The 23,036-nt window shown below is 55.4% G+C and overlaps 14 protein-coding genes across 14 annotated transcripts; 8 read left to right on the top strand and 6 right to left on the bottom strand.

Moving 5' to 3' along the window:
• Window positions 1-320: 320 nt before the first annotated feature.
• L969DRAFT_332194 (uncharacterized protein) lies at window positions 321-924 on the bottom strand. Its single transcript, XM_014714857.1, has one exon. It carries the CDS (start codon window positions 803-805, stop codon window positions 437-439), a length of 369 nt encoding a protein of 122 aa, XP_014570343.1. The 5' UTR covers window positions 806-924; the 3' UTR covers window positions 321-436.
• On the top strand, window positions 868-1,686 carry L969DRAFT_85596 (uncharacterized protein). The gene is made up of 5 exons (XM_014714856.1): window positions 868-1,214; window positions 1,260-1,353; window positions 1,403-1,512; window positions 1,559-1,578; window positions 1,628-1,686. The coding sequence occupies exons 1-5, from the start codon at window positions 1,044-1,046 to the stop codon at window positions 1,662-1,664; spliced, it is 432 nt and encodes a 143-aa protein (XP_014570342.1). The 5' UTR covers window positions 868-1,043; the 3' UTR covers window positions 1,665-1,686.
• Window positions 1,687-1,766: 80 nt separating this feature from the next.
• On the top strand, window positions 1,767-2,178 carry L969DRAFT_85592 (uncharacterized protein). The gene has a single exon (XM_014714855.1). It carries the CDS (start codon window positions 1,830-1,832, stop codon window positions 2,070-2,072), a length of 243 nt encoding a protein of 80 aa, XP_014570341.1. The 5' UTR covers window positions 1,767-1,829; the 3' UTR covers window positions 2,073-2,178.
• Window positions 2,179-2,800: 622 nt separating this feature from the next.
• Window positions 2,801-5,131, bottom strand: L969DRAFT_93002 (uncharacterized protein; the record flags this gene model as incomplete). The annotated part of the gene is made up of 8 exons (XM_014714854.1): window positions 2,801-3,421; window positions 3,476-3,775; window positions 3,824-3,915; window positions 3,966-4,134; window positions 4,182-4,279; window positions 4,334-4,418; window positions 4,466-4,866; window positions 4,900-5,131. The coding sequence occupies 8 exons, from the start codon at window positions 5,129-5,131 to the stop codon at window positions 2,801-2,803; spliced, it is 1,998 nt and encodes a 665-aa protein (XP_014570340.1).
• Window positions 5,132-5,288: 157 nt separating this feature from the next.
• L969DRAFT_101957 (uncharacterized protein) lies at window positions 5,289-6,480 on the top strand (the record flags this gene model as incomplete). Its single annotated transcript, XM_014714853.1, has 2 exons — window positions 5,289-5,716; window positions 5,762-6,480. 2 exons carry the CDS (start codon window positions 5,289-5,291, stop codon window positions 6,402-6,404), a joined length of 1,071 nt encoding a protein of 356 aa, XP_014570339.1. The 3' UTR covers window positions 6,405-6,480.
• Window positions 6,481-6,604: 124 nt separating this feature from the next.
• On the top strand, window positions 6,605-8,115 carry L969DRAFT_45043 (uncharacterized protein; the record flags this gene model as incomplete). The annotated part of the gene is made up of 6 exons (XM_014714852.1): window positions 6,605-6,909; window positions 6,961-7,018; window positions 7,069-7,504; window positions 7,553-7,716; window positions 7,767-8,018; window positions 8,065-8,115. 6 exons carry the CDS (start codon window positions 6,605-6,607, stop codon window positions 8,113-8,115), a joined length of 1,266 nt encoding a protein of 421 aa, XP_014570338.1.
• Window positions 8,116-8,148: 33 nt separating this feature from the next.
• Window positions 8,149-10,252, bottom strand: L969DRAFT_71614 (uncharacterized protein; the record flags this gene model as incomplete). The annotated part of the gene is made up of 3 exons (XM_014714851.1): window positions 8,149-8,610; window positions 8,670-8,935; window positions 8,986-10,252. 3 exons carry the CDS (start codon window positions 10,250-10,252, stop codon window positions 8,149-8,151), a joined length of 1,995 nt encoding a protein of 664 aa, XP_014570337.1.
• Window positions 10,253-10,434: 182 nt separating this feature from the next.
• On the top strand, window positions 10,435-14,017 carry L969DRAFT_45108 (uncharacterized protein; the record flags this gene model as incomplete). The annotated part of the gene is made up of 7 exons (XM_014714850.1): window positions 10,435-10,679; window positions 10,733-11,314; window positions 11,377-12,114; window positions 12,362-12,566; window positions 12,620-13,200; window positions 13,249-13,443; window positions 13,492-14,017. The coding sequence occupies 7 exons, from the start codon at window positions 10,435-10,437 to the stop codon at window positions 14,015-14,017; spliced, it is 3,072 nt and encodes a 1,023-aa protein (XP_014570336.1).
• Window positions 14,018-14,172: 155 nt separating this feature from the next.
• On the top strand, window positions 14,173-15,885 carry L969DRAFT_45156 (uncharacterized protein; the record flags this gene model as incomplete). The annotated part of the gene is made up of 4 exons (XM_014714849.1): window positions 14,173-14,436; window positions 14,490-15,070; window positions 15,120-15,314; window positions 15,366-15,885. 4 exons carry the CDS (start codon window positions 14,173-14,175, stop codon window positions 15,883-15,885), a joined length of 1,560 nt encoding a protein of 519 aa, XP_014570335.1.
• Window positions 15,886-16,015: 130 nt separating this feature from the next.
• Window positions 16,016-17,513, bottom strand: L969DRAFT_44720 (uncharacterized protein; the record flags this gene model as incomplete). The annotated part of the gene is made up of 2 exons (XM_014714848.1): window positions 16,016-16,985; window positions 17,038-17,513. The coding sequence occupies 2 exons, from the start codon at window positions 17,511-17,513 to the stop codon at window positions 16,016-16,018; spliced, it is 1,446 nt and encodes a 481-aa protein (XP_014570334.1).
• A 126-nt stretch (window positions 17,514-17,639) lies between these two features.
• On the bottom strand, window positions 17,640-18,486 carry L969DRAFT_92995 (uncharacterized protein; the record flags this gene model as incomplete). The annotated part of the gene is made up of 2 exons (XM_014714847.1): window positions 17,640-18,348; window positions 18,398-18,486. 2 exons carry the CDS (start codon window positions 18,484-18,486, stop codon window positions 17,640-17,642), a joined length of 798 nt encoding a protein of 265 aa, XP_014570333.1.
• Window positions 18,487-18,654: 168 nt separating this feature from the next.
• On the top strand, window positions 18,655-20,457 carry L969DRAFT_92994 (uncharacterized protein; the record flags this gene model as incomplete). Its single annotated transcript, XM_014714846.1, has 4 exons — window positions 18,655-18,678; window positions 18,732-19,589; window positions 19,644-19,748; window positions 19,798-20,457. The coding sequence occupies 4 exons, from the start codon at window positions 18,655-18,657 to the stop codon at window positions 20,455-20,457; spliced, it is 1,647 nt and encodes a 548-aa protein (XP_014570332.1).
• Window positions 20,458-20,465: 8 nt separating this feature from the next.
• On the bottom strand, window positions 20,466-21,513 carry L969DRAFT_92993 (uncharacterized protein; the record flags this gene model as incomplete). Its single annotated transcript, XM_014714845.1, has 3 exons — window positions 20,466-20,963; window positions 21,017-21,182; window positions 21,245-21,513. 3 exons carry the CDS (start codon window positions 21,511-21,513, stop codon window positions 20,466-20,468), a joined length of 933 nt encoding a protein of 310 aa, XP_014570331.1.
• Window positions 21,514-21,638: 125 nt separating this feature from the next.
• On the top strand, window positions 21,639-22,946 carry L969DRAFT_92992 (uncharacterized protein; the record flags this gene model as incomplete). The annotated part of the gene is made up of 1 exon (XM_014714844.1): window positions 21,639-22,946. One exon carries the CDS (start codon window positions 21,639-21,641, stop codon window positions 22,944-22,946), a length of 1,308 nt encoding a protein of 435 aa, XP_014570330.1.
• Between the last annotated feature and the right edge of the window lie 90 nt (window positions 22,947-23,036).

Genomic DNA, 23,036 nt, shown 5'->3' with positions numbered 1-23,036 from the left:
AGTGAAGCGACGATGGGCGGATAAAGCGAGGGACCTGGTCGATATACATGAATGTGTCGATAGACAGTAAGAGCAGTACCTCTCTGTCAGTGACGAGTAGGAAGCCGTCAGGCAATGCGCATACAAACAAAGCGATCGGCGGGAATNTTCATACAAACAAAGTGANCCGCGTGCGTCATNATGGCTAATNTCGCTGCGCAGGAAAGGCGGGGCCACTCTNGCGGTTGCATATCTTGAATTGCTGATAGTCGCGTTGTATAGCGCCGCCAAAAGTCACATTTATTTATTTGATCAATTGGCGAAATGGGCGAGTCCAGTATTGCCAGTTCAATTTCTCATTGCCGGGATTTGTCTTCTGGGCCAGCTGACTCACCTGCTCGACTTGGGCTCCATCACACCGAGTCCGACATACTACTGCGACCATATGCCAGAGCAGTCAGTAATCGGTACTGCATCGTATCACTAGAGGAGACCCTCCGATCAAAGCGCTTCTCATACAGGCTACCGTCCTGAAGGAGCGCACTCGTCTATTCGCAGACCGCGGTGAGCCAGGCCGGCTCGGAGTCAGCCGCGTGAACATCTCATCAGTAACCAGCTTTTGTTTACTCCACAGCTTGCATGCGCAATCTCTTGCACTCGAAGAACACAATGTCATCTGTTTGCCAGTAATACATATGAGACAATGCCTGCGACGGGAGCATCGATCGGTAGTGTCCAGGGAAGAAGTAATCTTATCCATTCTTGCATGTGTACGAGCAATATGGACAGCTGCCTTGCTAGCCCGGTCTTGATCATCAATCGACATGGTGGTGAATGCACGGGCAAGACTCTTACAAGACAGCGCTTGCGGCAGATCAGTGCGGGCAGTCAACCAGCACTAAAGCAGAATCTCGGCGTCGCACGTAAGAGTGACACAGTGTGATGTCTGTGACACGGCGACGGACGCGTTGGAGACATGGTCTCAGGCTTTTCCGTGCGTGGTCATTTCTTCTTGCCAGCTTGTCCCCTGCTGCAATTGACAATCTCGAGAGATTCACTGCCAGATGATCACCTGTCTCGCGCTACTGCTTACGCTCTTCCAAGTTGTGTCGACTTCTGCTTCGCCGGCGCGGCTGTTTGGCCGGGATGACTATGGACCATGGTTGCCAACACGCATAGCCGCAGATCATTGTCTTGATGTCGCTCTCAGCTTCAGAGTAGACCTTTCGAACAACGTGCGTCTCGCATGATGGACCACAGATTGCTCAAACGCTGCGTAGGTCTTGATTGCGGGCAATTTGCCGCCCGACGTACANTTGTCTTGGCACGAGACCAATCGTGACGCCCGCGGTGGGGCAACGTACAAGCTCACTCGTACGCTACTTTGATCTTTCACTCGATCAGAATGAAGAATTGGGAGCAGTCGTTCGTGCGCTGGCTGTCATGGATGTAATTTTGCACCGCAAATACGGCTCTGACCGATTCTCTTTTTTCGAGGTGCCGAGTTGCAATGTCGGCATCAACTCCGTTGCGGTATGTAACCCGTGCTCGGGCTCGTCCGGGCTGATGCTTCGTGCAGATCGGCGATATGCATGCCAAGTAGGCAGATTGAAGTCTTGGCTGCTGGGCTGACACCATACTACAACAGAGTCATAAGCGCCGGCATCGCAATTCCTGCTTACTAGTGCATACTACCATGCATGTGCATCTTTGCTGTGCGGTACGTGGCATGCTACACGAAGAGATGCGATGCATTGCGTAACGCGTCACGCGACGGATGTATCTGAGATAAGCTGGAGGGACTATCGGCTGTCCCTCACAGGTTTCGTCTCCGTCAACACCTTCATCAGATGCCGTCGAGGGCAGAGCAGCTTGCATGGACACCGCTGAGAGGACTGATGACGTCTGCGCGAGATGATGTAATCAACGAGGCCAGAGTACTATATGGACGGCTGTGTGCATGGACAGGCAAGGGCTCAGTCTACGAGCTGCCGGCTCGACTTTGCGGTAACAGTGTGTTGCTAGCTGCAGTAGCTCTGTACATCGTCCAGCAAGGGTACGTCGAGATATCGACCAGGGAGACTCGCTCATGAGCAGCAGACAAATCGAGGCGACGCTTGATTCGGTAGCATATCACCGAGCAGCCAGTGTNACAGCTGCCAATTTCANATTAGCACTCGGCAAGTGCCAAAAAGCCGTTGATGATCANTCTGCAAAGATAACGAGTCCAGCGAGACGCACGTCACGAAAGATCAGTAGCGCTTCACCGAGCCGGTCAGCTCGCCCCGTCAGACGCAGCCAGAGCGAGAGTCCGAGCAAGGATGTTGCACGGCAGAAACTAATGAGGCCTGCGCCCGGGCAGGATCTTTCTGATGATGGCATCGCGTCAGCAAGTGAAGCCCGCACGGCCAAGACAAGGATACAATACAAAAAGAGAGGCACAATCGAGCCACAAACGCCAACAAAGAAGCCAAGACGTGCATTGGCAGACATACAAGCTAGTGCAGCTTTCGAAAAGGCTTCAGCTTCGGTCACTGATACTGGGACGGGCGTGGCCTCGCCATCGCTCAGCAGACCGTCGTCGGTTAGCGGGCGTCTGTCATCGACCACGCCGACGGCGAGCAGAGCGAAAGACAAGCAAGTGCCGCCAGTGGCCGATGTAACGGCCAAGTCAAATGCTCTCTTCACGCCTATCGACCACACGACTGCCTATCTCGATAGTGTCGACTGGACAAGCAAGCGTGTTATCGCCTTGAAAGAGCTAAATGCATGGGCGCAATAGAGCTTGTCGAGAGACACGCATGCATAGTGGAGTATCCGATCAAGACTGCCGTTGATGGACAGTGGCTGCAGGTGCGCTCAAACGCGAGAGATAGTCTCGCATCCACTGTTCTCTTGCTTCGGGTTCGTGATCAAAGGCGCGATAGCGTCTGTCAGACTGAAGCACCGAATGGATTGAATCTAGGTTGATAGTCGCTGCCATTGCCTTGAGGCTGACAGAAGCATCACCGGATTCTTCCACATTCACGAGATCGTCGTCGAGGATGCGCTTGACATCGCCTTCGTCTGCAGATTCTTTCGACATGCGACCCCAAAAGTCAACAAATGCGCTCTCGCCAAGCATGCGATCAAAGTCTGTGCGTGCCCGTGCTTGACGAAATTGTTGCCAGTCGCAAAACAAGTGCTCCAGCTTGTCTGCATCGCTGGATACTCGGGTAGCCAGTGGATGATCATAGATCTTGGGCAAGATGGACAAAAAGGGCGTATCGAGGAAAGGCGCGTTTTGCTCGAACAAAGTATGCAGCCCGTCCAGCCATTTGGCGTGAACTTCGGCGACGTGCGTGGACCATGCTCTGCGGCGCTCTTCTAGTGACAAGATACGGCAGCATTCCTCGTAGCGTTTGTCAAAGGTCATGGTCTCGACCGCTTCGGGCCAGCTGATCTGTACGCCGACTACGAGTCAGCATCGACAGCGAGAGGTGTCGCACTGACTCACGCTGGGATCTCGAATGTTGTCAATGAGGACGGCCTTGAAGCTGCGCTCGGCTTCCTCGGTGGCGAGCTTCTGTCGACTGGCATGTACGACTTGGTTTGTCTGAGCTTGATGCGCTTCGACCTCGTGCTGCCTTGCCAGCAGACTGGCTCGTGCACGCTCTGCTTTTGCTGCAGCACGTTCTTGTACAGATTCCAGCGGCGCTTCTGCCAGGCGCTGAAGATGCGCTTTGAATGAAGCTTCCCTTGTCGATGCAGACTTGATGGCGTCGTAGCGTGGGTCAACGCTGAGCCTCCCTTTGACCTGCGCGGCAAANGTCAGGCCGAGCCGACTGACGATCAAGTGACTTACGTCTACCCATTTTGACGCTGGCGTGAGGTCGGTCTGCTCGGTCAATAGCCTGTCAAATGCTTGCTGTGCCTGTTCTGCATCCGCCCGTTTCACTGCGCACTCGATCAGCTTCCATCGTAAAGAGGGCCAACAAAGAGCAGACATTCGCCGAGATCCTTGAGCCAGGATCGGAAAGCTTTCTCGCGCTCACGGTCATCTCTGCCGTAGTTGCGAAAGCGTACGTCAGTTTTGTGGTCCCGCCGAAAGTCGTCCCAATGTGTTCTCGTCGAGGTGACATGTGCGACGAGTAAGGCACGGTAAGCAGCGATGGGCTGAGAAGGACCATCAGCTCTACTAGGAGGCATCTACTTGCTCTTACATCTTGCTTCGGCGCCGCCCCCCGTGCGCGCTGTGCTCGTATCTTTTCCTTGCAAAAGTCGTCAAACAGCTCACGGCGTTCGCGAAGCTGCTTCACAGCTGGTCCACAGATCTTCAGATCTCCTGCGCGACTCAATGTAGCCGTGTACGCACCCTTGTAGCGAGGGTCGTTGACAAATTTGGGCAGCTCCATGTCCCAGGGGGCGAGAGGCGAGATGTCTGTCTCGGCGAGCATGGACTGCGCACCTATCAGACACTTTTCCAAGGAAGCATAGGATGACACACGCGAAAGAGTGCCTTGTTCTCGTCGCTGGAAAGCTCATCTGTCGCGCTAGCTGGGGGTGGTCCGAGCGAGGCGCCTTCATTCGCGTCCAGAGCTGCCAGTTCAGAGGCAACCTTTTGCTGACTTTCGATGTCCAGATCGGCAAGCGCGTGGACCCTCTTGCTCTTCTTGCTGACGCCAGGTGCTGTCTCATCCGGCGTTCGCTTCGCTGGCGGAGCAGTTGAGGTTGCAGTAGCTGAACGAGAAGTGGATGTAACGGGCTCTGTGATGGCTGTCAAAGGCGTGCCGTTGTATCTGGCTTCTTTCTCTTCAGCCTCTAGCCGAGCGACTTGTCCGCTGATCTCCTCCGGTGCCGTCCAAACAGACGTCTTGTGCTCAGAGTGCGTGTAAAAGACATTGCCAGCTGTCGTGACNATCCTCAGCCAAGGNGTGTCACCTATTGGCGTCTTCGTCAAGGGCTTTTCCTTCTTTCGCTTGACACGGTCTGGCTGTGCGACGGGTTGCGAGCTGCCCAGATGGAGTGGCTTGTCGGGCGTGACNGTTGGCAGCACAGAGACAGGACGAGTGTAGGTACTCTTCTTTGTCTCGGCGTTGTAGTAGTAAGGCACGCCCTTGGGAGAGAAATGCTCTGTCCAGCCAGGTGCCAGAGATTGCTTCTGATCTGCCATGTCAGCTAGAGGCTGTCGGGTGATGAACTGGCGAGCAAGCCGTCATGACGGGTCGCCAGGCCGATGACAAGTCGACGACATCGCGACGGCACGGCTTCCTGCGAGCGCTTGCTGCGTGTGTCGAGGTCTCGACAAGATGCCCCTCATACATCATGCCATGCCTCGCTTCGACATCAACCTGGGCTTCAAGCTCGATCAGTTGACGGTCAATGCGACCATCCTCGTCCTGCTCGCTTGCTACATCGTCTATGGTCTCGTCGTCAAGCAAGACACTCGACGGCGAGCCCTGCCAGTGCACAAAGAATGGGTCGTCATTCTCGGTGCATCAAAGGGCATCGGCAAGGCTCTGGCTTTAGCATACGCTGAGCGAGGAGCGAGAGTGATGCTCGTTGCGCGAGATTCAGTCGAACTCGAGGCGACCGCCCAAGCATGCCGAGCGATCAAGCCAAGACATTCTCAGCTCAAGCTGAACCCCTCGAGAGGCATAGAGACCGTCCAAGCAGACGTAGCGAGCGAAGAGGGCCTGCTCGCTGTCCACCAAAAGGCAAAAGAGCTTTGGGGCTGTGTCGACACGTTGATCATCTGGTGAGCAACGCTCGAGCGGCAAGGATCAGGCTGATAGCAATGCAGCGTCGGCGCGCTCGCTGTCTTGCCTGCGTTTGCACTGACCGGCTCCATCGATCCTGCCTCGCCTTTGCACGTCGTTAGAGATACAGTATCAGCAGAGGAACTCAAGCAAGCGACAGCCGTCTACGATAAGATGGTCAAGCTCAACGCGACGGTGCCGCTCTTGGCCACGCTCACGTTTGCGCCTCTCATGGCTGCAAAGTCGCATGCGCCCCGCATCGCACTGATCTCGTCCGTCGCCGCATGCATCCCAGCGCCGACGCGTGCGATCTACGCGTCGAGCAAGAGCGCCGGAACAATGCTCATGGAAGCTCTTCGTATCGAAATGCAAGGCTGGCCGACAGCCAAAAGCAGGAACGGCAGAAACGGGCATCCTTTCGGCGTGACAGTCATCTCTCCAGCCACAGTAGAGACCGGTCTCCGCGAGCAAGCCGCAGATATGCATCTCGCTCCTGATGGTCACAAGCCGAGCGGATCTAGCAAAGGCCTCTCGCCTGATCACGTCGCACGTGCCACTATCTCGGCCATCGATCACGAGCAGCGCCACAGCTTCGTGCCCTCCTTCTACTGGTACGCCAGACTGCTACATGTGATCATCCCGAATGTCATCGAGCGCGGGGCAAGACGCAAATACGGCTTCATGTGAATGAGATTGCACGTCACTGTGCGTCAGACTGGTGTTGATGACTCGAAATCCTGCGTCGAGTGCTTTTGCGCTGGTGGCCTGAACAGCTAGGTGCCGGTGATCATGGATTGATGATGGCATGATGAGTCGCGTCGTCGTGCATCGTGACGCGGTTGGCAACGAACGCCTGCTGAAGCGCTGACATGCGCTGACATCCAGAGATGGACTTTGTACAGCAGCTCTTGGCGTGCACAGCGCTCTGTGCGCCGAGCAAGGATGTCAAGCTCAACGGACGAACGTTCAAAATCGTCAGACTCCTCGGCGAAGGCGGTTTCGCCTTTGTCTATTTGGCAGAGGACACGAGCTCGGGCCGACAATTTGCGCTCAAGAAGATCCGATGTCAGAGCTCAGAGGGCTACAGGATCGCTATGAAGGAAGTGGAAGCATACAAGCGCTTTCGACATCCTTACTGCATCCGCTGCCTCGACTCTTGCGTCATTCAGGACGAAGAGGGCCAAGTCATCTAGTGCGTCTCCGTACTCAGTGCAGTACAGCTGTAATTCACCACGCTAGATAGCCTCTTCCTGCCATTCTACAAGCGCGGCAACCTGCAAGACGCCATCAATGACCATGTCGTGCGTGATCATGCTACCGCACTCATCAAAGCTCATGTGGTGAGCCATAGACGTCAGGCAGTCGCTTTGGCGAGCGCGAGATGCTCAGGCTATTTCTCAAGACATGCGAAGCCGTAAGAGCGATGCACACCTACGTCCCAGGCTCTTCAGGCACGGCGCAGCTCGCGCAGGACGAATCAACTTATCCGCCACCTCAACAGCGAGTCAGCCGGATGCGAGTGCCGTCTGCCCATTCTCTGGAAGAGACCCTAGATGGCGGAGAAGACGACGAGCAAGATGCGCCCCTGATCAGGACGTCAGAGATGTCTGGTGGCATACTCGAGTCCAACAATGCGCCAGAGGCAAGCACGAGCGCAGTCGCTCAACTCAGCGATCAGGGCGACACCCTGGGCTCCTTGGATCCCAAGCCAGCGCCAAATCTCAATTCTACTGGTGCAAAGCAGCGGGGTAAGATGACGCCTTGGGCTCACCGAGACATTAAACCGGGTATGTGCATCCTTGGCTGCCCGCAGCTAAGCTCACAGCATCGTGCAGCAAATATCATGGTCACCGATGATGGTCAAGATGCAATCTTGATGGATTTTGGCAGCGCTGCTCCTGCACGAGTAGAAGTTCCCAGCCGTTCCGTCGCGCTCACGCAACAAGATTTGGCGGCAGAGCAATGTTCCATGCCTTTTCGGGCGCCCGAGCTCTTCGATGTGCGTCCGACTGTCTTTTGACGCTTTGATCAAATTCATAGGATCTGTAGGTCAAGACCGGGCAAGATCTTGACCAAAAAGTTGACATATGGTCGCTCGGCTGCACGCTCTTTGCACTAGCGTTCCATCATTCACCTTTCGAGACAGAGCAAGAGCAACAAGGCGGTAGTATCGCCATGGCAGTACTGAATGGGCAGTACAAATTTCCTTCTGGGTCGGGCGACAAGTATTCTCAGCCTCTCAAGGATCTTATCTCTTCGATGCTTATCGTCGATCCTGAGAGCAGGCCGGACATCCATCAAGTGCGTCTTAATGGCAAGCGAGTTGAAATGGCTGACGAATGGACAGGTCATCACATCCACGAAAGCAGCGCTGGCTAGGAATGAACAGGTTTCATGACAACGACGGGACACGCTCGTACAATAGACACTTTTACTTGTTTGTCGGCCGGACGCGATGAATCTGCTCTAGTTTCCTTGATCTTGTCTTCGGGCGCGTCTTCTGAGCCTTCATCAGTCGGTCGAATGCCGAGCCCGGCGTGACTGCTATGTTCTCATCGGCTTGCTTGACCAGGCAGGCATCTAAGTGGCGATTGAGTTGAGCCATGTCTTGCAAGAAGCTTTTGTGGCAAATGGGACACTGTATCCCAGTTGCTCCAGACGTGGATGTCATCGATGAGAAGATCACCTCGTCGTCGTCGTCTTCTTCCGCCTCCTTGACTGATCCAACGCTCGTTGCGCGCGGTTCGTCTACTTCCTCATCGTCCAGGATGACAATAGCGCCAGACTCGTCCATACGTGTGTGCGTTGCGAGGGGCGTCTCGCTCCTCTTCCTTTTGCTGTGCGACTCGGTTGGCACGGGCGTAACGACTCCTTTCGGCGATACGACAGCCCACTGCATGACACAAAGTGCTGTCAGTTCTGTGGGCAAGCGCACGTCTGCCAGCGTCCTACATGGTCGATGGTCCGCGCCCTGCGTTTGGCGATTGCTGCCTCACTTTGATCCACCAAGTTTGTGATGCGCAGACCCAAGAGCCTGAGTTCGATCTCCCGCGTCCCCCCACAGCCCACGGGCGTCTTGCCATCGTCATAAAGCTTGCGACGTTCCGTGATAGCTTCATCGAGTAGCTCCTTACCGACCTTGTAGAATTGCTCTGTATCTCGATACAGGTGATGCTGGCCTATCGTTCTCGCGCGCGTGAACGGCTCATACGTGCTCACTGCGATGCACCATTGAGCGCAGACTTAGGAGCATTGGATGCTGGCGTACGCTTGAATTTAAGTGTGAGGGTCCGTCCCGCAAATTGCAGAGACTGGCAATCATTGCCCAGCGTCTCTGCTAGCGCACGCAAGACCTCCAAGAAGCCGCTGTAATCTGCTAGCTTGCCGAAGGTGTCCTCACGTCCGACAGATTTGCGTGACTCGCGTGTGCTGGCTGACACGAGAGAGGAGCCTAAGCCGAGATAGGCTTTGAGGAGGAAGTCGAGACTAATGCTGGTCCGAATGAGGTGGAGCATACCCCGCTTGGCCCAGATGTCGCTGATTCTCCGTACATCGAGTGCGACGAGCCAGGCTTCTGTCACGCGACCGACGCCAAAGATCTTTCTGACCGGTTGAGCGGATGTGAATTCTACGACAGCGTCTCGAGTTGGCATGACGCGACATTGCCCATCTGGCTTATTGACATCAGCGGCCATCTTGGCCAACAGCGTGTTGGGTGCGATGCCCGCAGAAACGGTCAGGCCTGTCGTCTCCTTGATCTCGGTCCGCATCTGCATCACGGCATCGTCTGCTGATAAGCCGCTTGATCTCATAAAGACAGTAATATTCAGGTATGCTTCGTCCAAACTTGCGGGAGCGAGGTGGGGATCGTATTTGCGTAAGATTGCCATGACGCGCGCAGAAGCCTGGGAGTATTTGGTAAAGTCTGGCTTGACAAAAATGAGGTGTGGACAGAGCTTCTTTGCGATGTAGCCTGCCAGTGCAGACCGAACACCATACTTTCGAGCTTCATAAGACGCGGTAGTGCAGACTCCAACGCCGACTGCAAACGCTTTTCCCTTGAGCGACGGATCGTCGAGCTCCTCGACGCTCGCGTAGAATGCATCACAATCGACCACGACGATGGTTTGCGAGAGATCTCGCGTTGCTTCGAGCAGTTCGACTTGAGCCTCGACGATGATCTCCTCTGCGCGCAGATTGCCATTGGTGAGAGCTACCCGCTTGCTGAGCTGGTCGAGCAAGACCTTGATCTTGAGCTGGGTAGCTTCATCCCTGCGTTGCTCATTCTGTGCAAATGCAGACCCTTTGCTCGCCTCCCAGATGATCTGCCTCACTTCTGCAGGATCACGGGTCAGGCCTGACTTCCCGGTCGACGGGCCTGCCAGTCGATGAAGGAAGGACTCGGTGGCTCCTTCTTTGGCTGTGTGAGGTGTTTGACGTGCTTTCCCTTTGCCACTCAGTCCTGACTTGGGGAGAAGCTGGCCCGGCAGATGCTCGGCTACCGTGAGCTCCTCCGGAACAGCATGTCCGGCCATGCCATTGAGCAGCACGATCGCTCAGCACTGAACCAAGAGCCTGGTCGCGAGCGCGAGCTCGACTTCGGTTGTCACTGATCATCGATGACCGACGCACTCATGTCGACCATGTGTGCTCCGAATAGACTCGGCATGGGCAGTCTCGCTTCACGGTGACTGCTTTGAAGTATGACGCAGGCAAAATGAAGGCGACCAAGCGCTACAGCTCCTTGGCCGTCGAGTCTGAGGACTCTGATCTGGGCTCACTCGCAAGCCTAGACCTGGGCGCACTGTCTCCCACTCAACCCACTGAATCTCGTTTCCAGCATGCACAGCACGATCTCTGCCCTGGCTCGGGGTCGAGCGCGACCCTGCGACAGGCGAGCGAGCCTCGCTCTAGTCTGGCAACGCTCAAGATACCTTCACAGAGCAGCATAGACCTTCTCCGGTGAACTCATCAAACGGTCCCAGCGCATCTTCCTTCATCTCGACCTCTCCCAGCACACAGAATCGTAGACCGGGGGGTCACATCCGGCGACGATCATCCATTGACTCGGCATTGTCACCCTCCTTGCGTCGCGCACCAAGTACATCCTCGCTTCGCGTAGATCAGGACTACCTCGCCCGCAAAATCCCCTTGCCTGCCCAGGTCCTGTCAGATATCGACCTAGCGCGGCTGAGACGCTGGGTCGTCGCCTTCATGACCGTCCAGTTTGATATAGACAACGGGCCGCTGCTTGACAACATTTGGCCGCCGTACGCCTTGACATCGGAGGAGCGCATGACTGTCGCATTCGCGTCCTTTCCAGACTCTTCCAGTCAGCGATTGCAGCTCGGCGCACAGACATTTGTCTGGCGGCTGCCCGGCAATGACGGCAAATCCATTTGGGGCGCGGTTTTTTTCGATCGCGCAAGAGCAGCCGACGCGAAAAGAGGTTTTCATCAGAGATCGCTTGTTATCGGGACGAGTGTCGATGCTCCCGGACTATTCAGCTATCTGGTGACCGCACTGGGTCAGCGCTTTCTTGGCCGTTCCGAAGGCGCCGCAGCAATAGCCCACGCAGCACAAAATATCATCAATTGGTCCGTGACTATCTTTAGAAGCAGTTAATTAAGGCAACCTGATTCTGAGGTGCGCGCTCCAGGCCTTCGCCTTCGCAACTTGGCGGCTGGGCTAACGTTCCTTTCCTTGGCAAGAACCTCAATGTCCTCAATACTGCTATTGCTGAAGCCCAGCAAAAGCCTCCCTTGCAGCACCATGTGATCGCCAATGTGCCCCTCAGACCTCTTTCACAGGTGTTCGCGGGCCACATCAGCGAACTCTGGACTATATGGGAGCTACTCATCCTCGGCGAGCCTATCCTCGTTTACGCTGCCGGCGACGCAGCACGCGCGAGCGACACAGTCATGTGGCTTCGGAGCCTCGTCAGGCCGCTGCCTTTCGACGGTGAGCTGCGACCGTATCTGACTCTGCAAGACCACGACTTTGCCAAAGTGTGCATCAAAACAAAACCGAGGCCCGGACTACTGGTCGGAACAAGCAATGGCATCATTCGCAAGGCGTGTCAGCATTGGCCACACGTGATCACTTTCGCCGCAGATGGCCATGGACGCGTCCTGTCGTCCACGCATCGGCGCTGTACTCGACGCGATGATGCGGTGCTGCAAGCTGCTGAGCAGGCAGCAGCCGCAGGGAATTTCATTGCCGCAGACGATGCTCTGTGCTGCCATTTTCGCGCGCTGACGGAGCGTTTTTTGGCGCCTCTATCTCACTACGTGTCTGATCTGCGACGATCGCCTGCTCAGAGGTCAATGGCTTTCCACGAGACGGATTTCCTGAAAGCATTGAGATCCCAAGGCTCGCCTCTGGTGTTTCGCATGCGGTTAGCCACGTTACCGCAACGACCAAGCCTCGCGCAAGCCGGTACGATAGGATTTTATACAGCTTGGCTCAGAGGTCCTTTGTTCTCTACTTGGCTCCATGAAACTGCACTTTGATCCGATTCGAGCTCGTTTGCTTGGCACGTGATAAGTTCAGTGTGCGCGCGACGCGCCTTGGCCTTTTTGCTTCCGAACCTGTTGCAAGCCGCTACTTATGTCTCGCATCCAGCTTGATCTGACGCCTGATAGTTCTTTCGACGGTGAGCAGAAGAAGCGATCCGTAGCGTGGAAGCCGCGCTGGCTCCGCCGCCCGACTCAGCTCGTCGCGCTCACCCTCTTCGCCTGCATTGCACTATCAACCGTCTTGGCATTGCCAAGTCAGCACGTACAAGCCAGAGCGACGGAGCAGCTACTACGTGTCGTGGAAAGTCTGAAGACGCACGCAAGCCTCTATGTGCGTCGTTTGGGTCCGCAAATCTGCAGCAAGCTGAAGGCCTGGCTATGCAGCCGGCTGACGTCCTCAGTCATGCTAGTGCTCGTAAATCGGACTGGCCCGATTGGTATCGCCAAGCAGGTCACCTGTCGAAATATCTGCTAAGACGTGAGGTACCCCTGGACCGGACCCTGTTCGTCATCATTGCGGACCACACCTACGTGCCTGCCATTCGCAACTTTGATCAGGTACTCAGGCAGCATGGCCACAGTGACGCTGTCGTGACATTGTGCCTTTCGATCGACTGTATCGATAGACTAGAAGAGCATAGTCTTATCGGTTACCATGGCTATCTCAATCAATCAGTCGCCGATATCAAGCTGCATTCCAACATAGACCTGGCTAAAACGGGCTACAATTTTGTGTTTGCCGACGGAGATGTCTACTTGAACCCTGCATTTGATCCCTTGCACGGCATGCTACCACTCAGCGATCAAAGTTGGGACATACAGATGAGCTGGGAACGCAACCGCAATCAAACGAATATCGGCTGGTACTTCATCCGCTCTTCAGATTATTCCATCGGTTATCTCGAGCGCTGTCTGGAAACGATGACACGTAAGCCAGGCTGGGACCAAGCCATCTACGACAACGAGTACGGACGATATAGACCTCTGCATCCCAGCTGACTTTTGCGTGCCAGGTATAAACGTCTGCGCAAGGAAGCCGAGTACAAGGGCGAGCTTGACACGCTGCGTATCAAGATCTTATCTTGCGAGAACAACATGAGCTGGATGCGCGAACCCTGGCAAGCTACATACGGCAATGCTACTGCAATGGCTGCACATGTGGCGCAAGCCACTACAATTCACTTCACGTGCATAGAGAAGAATGTCAAGTATGCGCTGAGCTTTGCCGAAAGCTCTCACTGACCTCCACGCTACAGATTGCTCTTTGCCCATCTTTGGGGATTATGGCAAGATCTGGATGGCTACTACAGTCGGCCACGGCCGTTGCTACGCTTGCCTCACCTCAATGGGACCGTCGATGAGCTCAGACAGCAATGGACATTCGCACGCCGGCTCGGCACTGAGACCGGCCGACAAGTCATCTTTCCGGAATACGTCACTCTCTTTCTAGATACTCGGGCGGAGGAGCGGCCGGGCTTCCGCGTGTTCTATATCGATGGCGACGAACTGCTTCATTCCATCGTGTCTAGCAGTTTCACCGAGATACGAGAGGCACGCGGTTTGTCTGCTCTCTCGGAGCAGGACGTGAAACCAGACACAAGTCTTGCTGCGCTCAAGGACGCTATCAGCCGATTCAGCTCGGAGACTATCGCCGTGCTGCCTGACTTTTCGGTCGCCGCCAGAATTTATGCGGAGAGCAGTCGTCCGCAGATGCTACCCATGTGCGAATTTATCGATTGGCCTCGCGAAGGCTGTTTGCGAGTCTGCGGCAATCCGGCTTAGGAAATTAGAGTCGAACGACCGCACAGGCATGGTATTATATTGTCACAGATTGCACGCACGTGACTGCTTCTCGCGCTCACTATTGACGCGCCAACGCGTTCCGTCGTGACTTTCGCGGGACCATCCCGTCTTATAGGACGATTGCGAAGATAGTAATGACCTACTCGCGAATCAGGCTCGAGCTTACCCCGGATAACTCTTTCGACGATCTCGAAAGGAAATCTGTCGTCACAAAGCCAACGTCGCACTGGCTGCGACGGCCCTTTCGCTTCATCGCGCTCTCCCTGGCGGCATGCTTGGCTCTTTCGGCTGCCCTGGCGCTACCCAGTCAAGATGTACGGACACGGACGCGCGAACGATTGTCTATCTGGTCTGCTCAAGTAGTGGAAACGGCTCAAGGGCAGTCAGGGTGGCTCTATGTACGTCACCTCTGGGTCTCGCATGTATCGCGCGTTGAGCGTCGCGCTCGCAGCCGTCTGATTTGCTCAGCCATACTGGACTGCGCCAAAATGAGTGGAGTGATCAATATCGTCAGGCGGGACACCTTGGTCGGTACCTGCTGCGACGCGAGATCCCGCTAGACCGCACAGTGTTTGTCATCATCGCAGACCACACGTATGTGCCGGCTATTCGCAACTTTGACAGCGTCCTCAGGCTGCATGGTCATGACGATGCCGTCGTGACCTTGTGTCTATCAGTCGACTGTGTCGACAATTTAGAAGAGCATGGCCTCATCGGTTATCATGGCTATCTGAACCAAACGGTCGCCGACATCAAGCTGAACTCGAACATCGATCTTGCAAAGTCAGGCTATAACTTTGTCTTTGCAGATGGCGACGTCTATCTCAACCCTGCATTTGATCCCCTGCATGGAATGCTGCCGCTCGGCAATGACACATGGGACCTTCAATTCAGTTTCGAGCGATGGGGCGACCAGCTGAACATCGGCTGGTATTTCGTCCGGGCATCCAAGTACTCGGTCGCCTATTTTGAGAGCTGTCTCCAGAGCATGATGAAGAAACGCGTCTGGGACCAAGCGATATTCAACACAGAGTAAGCCATGCGCGCTCAGCATACCATGCAGTGGCTCAGGATTCCGCAGATATAGACGATTGCGCAAGGAAGCCGAAGATACAACTGGTCTTGACTCGTTTCGCATCAAGATTCTCTCTTGCGATAACAATCTGAGCTGGATGCAAGAGCATTGGCAATACACATATGGCAACGCAAGCCGTATGAATGATCTGATCGCCAATGCCACGACAATTCACTTCACATGCGTGGAGAAGAGCGTCAAGTGCGTGAGTACGGCATCAGGGGGTATAGCATGCTCATGTCGCTTCCGCAGGTTGCTATTTGCACATATCTGGGGTCTCTGGCAAGACATTGATGGCTACTATAGCCAACCTCGACCATTACTGCGCCTACCACTCCTCACTGGAACCATCGACGAGCTGAGGCAGCAATGGACATTTGCGCGCTGGCTCGGAAAGAAGACTGGGCGACAGGTCATATTTCCCGAGTTTGTCATGCTCGTCAACGGCACGCAGACTCAGCGGCGCACGGGATACAACACCTTTTACATCGAAAGCGATGACCTTCTTGATTCCGTCGTGTCGAGCAGGTACACCGAGATCCGCATACAACGAGGACTGCCTGTCTTGCCCGAACACAAAATTGCGGCTACTGCTGACCTCAGAGACGCCATAACTCGAGTCGACCCACAGATTGTGGCATGGTTGCCGGATCTTTCGTTGGCCGCCGCGAAATTTGCTTTGTCAAGCGGAACTGACATGCTACCTCTGTGCGAGTATGTGGCCCGCATCAACGGAGGAGGTTGCCTCCGCGTGTGCGGCAAACCAGTGTAGTACGGTTCGGCTGAACAGTCAGCTTCGTTCTTGAAGTGTGTATGACACTTATTGCACGCGATCCTCAGACGTCTGCGACTGTCTAATGATGTGACTTCCGTTGCAAAGTATACAACAATGTCAATGATACCTATTGCGGATTGACTAGCACACTGCAGCCATTCTGCCAGGTCTGAACCCGTAGTTGTGCAAGGGCCGACATGGTACTTCGGTGAGTCCCTGCAAAGGCTTGACCCCGGGCCATGATGGCTCCGTCTACTATACCAGCAAGGAAGCGAGGCTTTACGTTCAGCCCTAGCCAGTCTGCCGGAAGATTTACGGCGATGATAGCTTCGGAACGTATCATATGCCAACCGCGGTGACCGACTGCTTCCGCGAAGGTTGGGTCGAGTTCGTCAGTCATAACGAGCACTTTGGGAAAACCATGCTTTTGATTGCAATCATCCTGACGTGCGAAGCCATCAAGGGCCGCTGCATAGTGATCTAGTGTCTTGGCATGGGCTTGATTGCAATTTGCTCTGCTGAAGCGGGCGCTACAGAAATCGCCCCTTCTGATATGTACAGTCGCAAAAGGTATGGCAGGATTGTCTATCGTTGATGCGATTACAAGATCTGCGAGACGCTCGATCTCGCGAGAAAAATACAGATGCCGCCCGTAGTACTGCCAGGCAGGATCCTGGAGAGCCATGATGTCGTTGTCGTAGGGACGGCCGTGGATGCTGCTGAAGTCTTGCTCGTGCAACCCAAATGCCGGATACATGCACAGCAACTTGTCCGACGGGCGCCGTTGCAACTTGAAGCGTTCATCAGTCTCCGCCAGATGGTCCAGGGTGGTCTCGAAGGTCTCGAAACGGGCTGAAATCTGCTCGACCAGCTCGTATGAATTTGCATCATAGCCCTCTATAGACGGAATCGGCCATGTTGCTATCTGCGTTCCGAACTCGGTGAAATTAGCGCCTGCATGCTCAGCCCAGCATCCCAGACGAAGCGTGTCGTTTGTTATGTGGCTGAGATCGAAAGAAACCGGACTGCTCGCTTTCTTTGACGCGCCTTGATGGTCAAAAATTGCAGAGAGCGGCAACGGACCATCTGGATTGGGGCTGCTCGTCCTGTGAATAAGTCAAGACCCATAGAATGTGTGAATTAGCTCACAAAATCACGCTCCGCCGCGTCTTGAGGCCTAGGTAGCCAGCCTTCAGGGCTATATAGACGTGGTTATTGAATCGGTCCTTGCCAGGAAACAGGAGAGCCGGGAGCCCTGATTCTAGCGGACTTCGGTCGCTTGTTTGATCTATATCGACAGTAGAAAGAGGCTCATAATTTATATTCTCCAGTATCTGCCAAAGCGTTGACTCGATTCGTGTCGCGTTTAGTGATACCGGCAAATGTCTATATGCTATGTACGCTATCGGACAAAGGCAAGCGGCTGAAAGACTAAGCAAGGCAAGCTTGAGCGCGATTCTGCGTCGCGACGGCTGAAGCGATGCTTGCTGCTCGAGTTCGCCCTCGCTTTTGCTACCGTCAACACTGTCATCGCCAGGAGTAGCGATCTGACTGTACTGCTCGCCCTGCCAGAGACTAGAAATGCTGGCCAGCGTGCCGCGAGTGAGTGAGCGCGTCCGCACCATGGTGAAATGTGATACATGGGAAGAGAAATGGAACAGAGCGTGCAGAGGGACGCGCGTCGCGGGATCGGGATCATTTATTTGGCAAGAATGTTCGTGAAATTGCGAGCAAGTAAAGGCGGGTAGCTGTCAGGCATGTCTAAAGCACACCAGAGCTACCGATCGACTCTGTTTGCGCTCCTCTTCGTCTTCGCTTTCAACGATCAGTCGCGCGATATTGAGCTTGACAGAATCAAACACCACGGTGAACGGGCGGTCCATCCTGATTGAGTAGGAGACGGATGCGAGGGGGCCTTCTATGTCCAGCATGTGCATCGCTGACGCCTCAGGCGAATCTGAATGACTGTCTCGAGTGCAGATCGAGATTGAGTCCTTGGATCCGAGCGATGTGCTCGGCGTATCGTCATGCTTTGCCGACCAGTCCGAGCTAGCGGATGAAGCGACCGAAGAATCTCGATCGAGCACAGCGTCCTCTTCGGTCGCTCTGACCGGCCAGAGCTGACGGAAGATACGCTCGAGGCCATCGGCAAAACTTTTCGCATTTCTCCACCGGACTGAGAACAAGATCGAAGTGAATTGAAGGCCCACATCGGCGTCGAGATCGCTCAGATAGAGTACTACCGGATCATTGATAGAAAAATAAGCGTGCTGGTTGCCTGGCGAGGTGCCTGGCTGGAGCGTTTGAAACGATAAGCCTCGGCCATCTCGCCTTGTGCGTGAAGCCTCCCATGGAAGAGCGGCTTGAAAAGTCAATTCGTCGGAGAAGTCGTCGCAGGTGTCGATGAGTAGCAGAAAGCGTGCGCGTACAATCGCCGCTGCGGCCTGGGCAAAAAATGAACTGTTGAAGCTGATAAGCGGAGCCATGGCCAAACATCGAGCGAGTGCACCTGATCAGAGAAGTCGCGATAAGCTCTCGCGTGGTCAAACAGTCTAGACAGCACAGGATGAGCTCTGCAGGCAAATCCAGCAGCTTCATTCCTATTGCATCCCTGACCTGCTGGTGGTCTCGGCGCGATCGATTTTACATGTCGATGTATGTCACGCGCGCTTTGATAATGCGCTTAATAAGTATCACGCTACGTCGATATTCCTTCGCCAGCTAGGACCAGGGCGCGTCCGTCTTGTCGCGGCGGCCTGATCTGCCATGACGGACTGGCCTCATCTCTATGTCAGCTCGCTAGCACGCAAACAAACCTCATTGCTGACCGTAGACTCGAGCAGTCGGACTTTGCGGAAGTAGTTGCTGATCAGGGCGGCTTATCAGAGGCGATTGAGATCTTCGAGCACGTCAAGTCGCGCGGCACTAAGCCACCTCGTCGCATCGTCGCCATCCTACTAGCCCTCATCCTCAATCCTGCTCTTGCCCTCCCCGTGTCTCACTATGCCGAGCAATGGGAAGAGCAAACGAATAGATGGGCAGGCGGGTCAGCGCAGCGATTGGGCGACTCGCTCTATACCAGCGTGGACTGGCTACAACTGCGCGCACTCGAGGTCCTCGCAGACTGGCTAGATGCCACCGGTCCCGGAATGCTGCTCAGAACGCTCCCAAGAGCGGCTGACCTCCATGCGGATTCGGACGCAGAATACGATAGGCCAAAGAAGAGGCGTAGGCAACTTCAGCCGCTCAGCAGAGCTAGTTCGGAGCCAGAAGAGACCGCTTCCTCTGCTTCACTCAGGGCGATTGTGGAGAGGCTTCAGGACCTACCGGACGCCTGGGAGCTCCTCAAAGGTGCGCTCGAACCTGCCAAAACCCAGCCAACTGTAGGCAATCAGTCGAGCGATTGGATATGCGACTATGCTTGGCGAGCGCTGGCTCTGCTCGTCCATGCCTGGTCTGACGAGTCACTGCTTTCACGCCCGGAATCGTCGCTGGGCGATAGACCGAGCGATCCCGATGCTGCGAGACATGACCACAAGAGTTCGATTAACCTGCTGGCGCAGTTTCCACCTCGACAGGGTGGTCCACGCAAGCCACCACGCGCTCTCCTGGATCTGCTCCTGTATCCTTTCCTACATTCTGTACCGCAACTAGCGTGGCAGCAGACTCGTTGCCAGACCATCCTGCAGCTCTGGCCACTTGTGAGTCTCTGAACCTGTATGTTCTCGTCGCAAGATGTGCTGACACGACTTCAGATCATCGAGCTGGCTCTCACTGAGCAGATAGATGGGCCCCTACTTCTGAGAGACTTTGCGCAAGCGATATGCCAGCCAGACTTTGCGCTCGACAGCTTTCTTGCTGTCCGTCCCTGCGTACGTCTCTATCGATCGCGGCTGACGAGCTCCGTAGCGCCTTCCGACGTCTCATCGTGCAAATAAAGACATCTTGACATTCTACATCGAGCTCATCTGCACTGTCATCACAGACTGCTCGACGAAGATCCAGGCGGCGCCTGCGCCTGCAAATCGACCTACGCCATCGGCGAGCGGCAGAAGCGATGCAGCCTTGCTCGATAGTCCGGATAGAAAGCGACCGAAAGCGCGAGCTGGCCCTTCGCCCAAATTTAAGCCCACCATCGCTCTCAGCAGATCGGCCACGGGCTTCAGAGTCCCCTCGCCAGCAGAGGCAGTCCGGACGTACTTTCGGGCTACTTTTGTCGAGGCAGTGGCGCCCAGGAAAGCGGACGAGTCATCTGACCGTTTGCGCCTCCTGGCACACGTTCGTAGCGTACTCTTGAAGACCTGTCTCCTGCGACTGCTCTGGAATCGACTCAGCCTGACCAGTGCGTCCAAAAAGCCCTTGCATGAGGTTTTGCAAGGCGGCGAGCTGGCTACTGCCATTGCTGGCGCAAGATACCAAGTCAACAAGAGCACAGAGGGACTCGAGAAAGACGCCGACGCGCATAATAAGCTCAGGACAGCGAAATTGACAATGAAGACTGTACTTCATACCGTCAGCTGCCTCTGCGAGAAAGCGGTGAAGCAGGAGATGGAACGATCTGATTTGTAGAGCTGCATTCAGATAACCCTGTCTAGCTTTTTTGCTATCGTCTCATTGAGCCCTTCTGCCCAGCTCTTGCAAGTGATGTGCCATAGCCTGGAATGCCGGATGACACCTGCTTCCGGTGTGCCAAACCCAGCACCGCGCCTGGACGAACCGAAGAGCCGTGTGGTCTCTCGAGGCAGATTGTCGAGCCAATCGAAGCGCTCGGCGGGCTTGTGCGGGGAGATGACTCTGTCATATTCGAGTAGTCCGACGGGCGAGAAGCCCATCTTAGTGGCAGCACTGTTGGAAGGGTCATTCATGGCGTGCGCGATCCAGATTGCTTTTCTACAGCCGAGTCCTGGACTCCTCAGCAGACGCTCTGCCTCGTTCGATATCACTGGCTCAGAAAGGGAATCTAGGTCGATGGCGATCATGTTGGCTTCGTCTTGGCTGGGCAGAAGTGATGTTTCGCTCGGATTGAGGATATAAGCGAGCAAGAGGCAAGTCGCATGTGTAGTCACATGGGTGCGCTGGGGGAAGCGTCAGCGGCTGCTCAGCGGTCACTGCGTCCTCGCCAACGCACTTGGGCTTCTGGGAGGATGAGAACATGGCCAATCTCAATCTGCAGATGGACGCGCGAGGCCGCCATGAGGGCAATGCTACCTACGATCTTACCTGGCCTCCCATCTGATGCCTGCTTTGTGAGATCTCTGATGGCGAGGAAGGTGACTGTAGGGTCCCTTCTGATACTGTGCGTGCTCGTTCATGATGAGATGACCAGCCTTGCGCGCTGATCATAGTACAGACGCACGTCGCTTCGAGCCAGGTGAGCCACTCTGCGCGCGATCCGAATGGCCCATAGCCCAGATAGGTGAACAATGCGGGTGATCGACACAGCTCCTGCCAGAGAAGCTCGGCATGGACAGAGGGAATGAAAGGCTCTACTCTCAGTTTGGACGTCGAGAGCGGACGGACGGGAAAGACCCAATTGAGGTCGTATGCCTCGAGGGGCGTGTCGAGATGCCAGTCCTTGGTCTCCGGCAACGCTGTGGGCACCGACGAGCTATTCTTGTAGGCCATATCGGGTCTAAATGGGGTAGAGCCAGGCTTGTCAGCGCTTGAGCTTGCCACGTCGCGTAGCCGATAGCCGACAGCGATAGCTGAGCGGAGCGGGCGCTGGCGCTGATGCTGTTTGCAGACAAGACATGGCTCCCTTTGACGTAGCCCGGCTACGAGCGCAAGCAGAAGGGTCGGTCAGTCAGCTCAGAGAGAAGATAAATACAGTCAAGCCGGCGCCCGGTGCTCCAGTGCCTGCTCAGCAGCCCGCTTACACCTTCAACCGCGGACGAGTGCCGCCAGCGCCTGACGTGACTCGCGAACAGCCTCGGGTAGGCTCGAGCAAGCTCACGCGCCTTTCTGCTCAAGATAAGGCAGCCTTCTTTGGGCTACTTGACGATTTCTTCGGCGGGCAGCGGGCAGCTTTGCCTGCGAAAGCTGCTCTTCCAAACGACCCCCTCCCCGTCTCAAGCTTTGCACCTGGCACGGACCTCACATCGTCGAGCTACCCGCCACCACCATCTGATGGATGGTGCTGCCATGCGGCAGCGTATGCCTCCTTCTTCAGGGCCAAAGAAGCTTGGTCTTCGGCTTGGTACGATCACTCACCTGTGGAGCCGCCGCCGCTTCATGGCCGTACAGACGTCACCCATGCGTCAACGGGCTCTACGCAGACCTTTGGGTTTCCGGGCAGTATGACAGAACGCAAGACGTGGACCCAAACCGTTCTCTTTCTCGATCTAAGTGTGGCCAGAGCGACAGTCCAATGGGATCGAGGTCGACCCGTCAATTCTGAGATCGCCCGCTCATGCGACTGGCGGCCGGCTCCATCTCCCTTGGATGGTGGTACGCTCTACGCTGCCCACATACAGTACGGCAACGCGATTGCCTGTTTTGCCGAGCGACACGAAGGCGTCCAGTCTGTCGGCAATGGCGAATGCTGGACTCTTGCCGCAGAGGCCCTTAAGGAAGCATCGAGTCTGTCGCAATCGCAGCTCGGTCCGCCCATTTTGGATTGTATCGGCAAGACCCACGGCCATCTGCTCTACACTGCCAAGGCTGGCCGGCTAGGTCAATGGCGCGGTGGCGACAACGCGCTCCGTCGGGGAGATGTTGTTCAATGGCTCACTGCAATCATCACCCATTCCAGCTCGGCAAGCATGTCAACGGCTCGACTGGGCGATCCAGATCACACCGCCATCCTCGTTGCTGATTCGCCGCCGCGCGAGCCAGTAGAGCACGGCTCGATGATGAGCACCGCTAGTCTTGGCAGCATTACCGTCATCGAGCAAAGCAGAGGTCATTTGCCCTCTCGAGCGACGTACGACCTCGCCAATCTGTCGCAAGGCGAAATATGGCTGTATCGACCTATCATGGTATCGTATGTCGGGCTGCCAGGTGTCATCAATCCGCTGGATCTGGTCCAGGGCACCCTGAGCGCGGAGCAAGTCTATTAGCTCAGAATGCATTTCCACAACTACATATAACAACTTTGGTGAGAATAACGCATAAGCCCACGTATGAAACAAACCGAAGCCTGCAAAGCC

The sequence above is a fragment of the Mixia osmundae genome (genome assembly GCF_000708205.1).
Source record: "Mixia osmundae IAM 14324 unplaced genomic scaffold scaffold_2, whole genome shotgun sequence".
NCBI classification, from domain to species: domain Eukaryota; kingdom Fungi; phylum Basidiomycota; class Mixiomycetes; order Mixiales; family Mixiaceae; genus Mixia; species Mixia osmundae.
The sequence above is the reverse complement of the archived record's forward strand: the minus strand, read 5'-3'. Positions and strand labels throughout refer to the sequence as shown.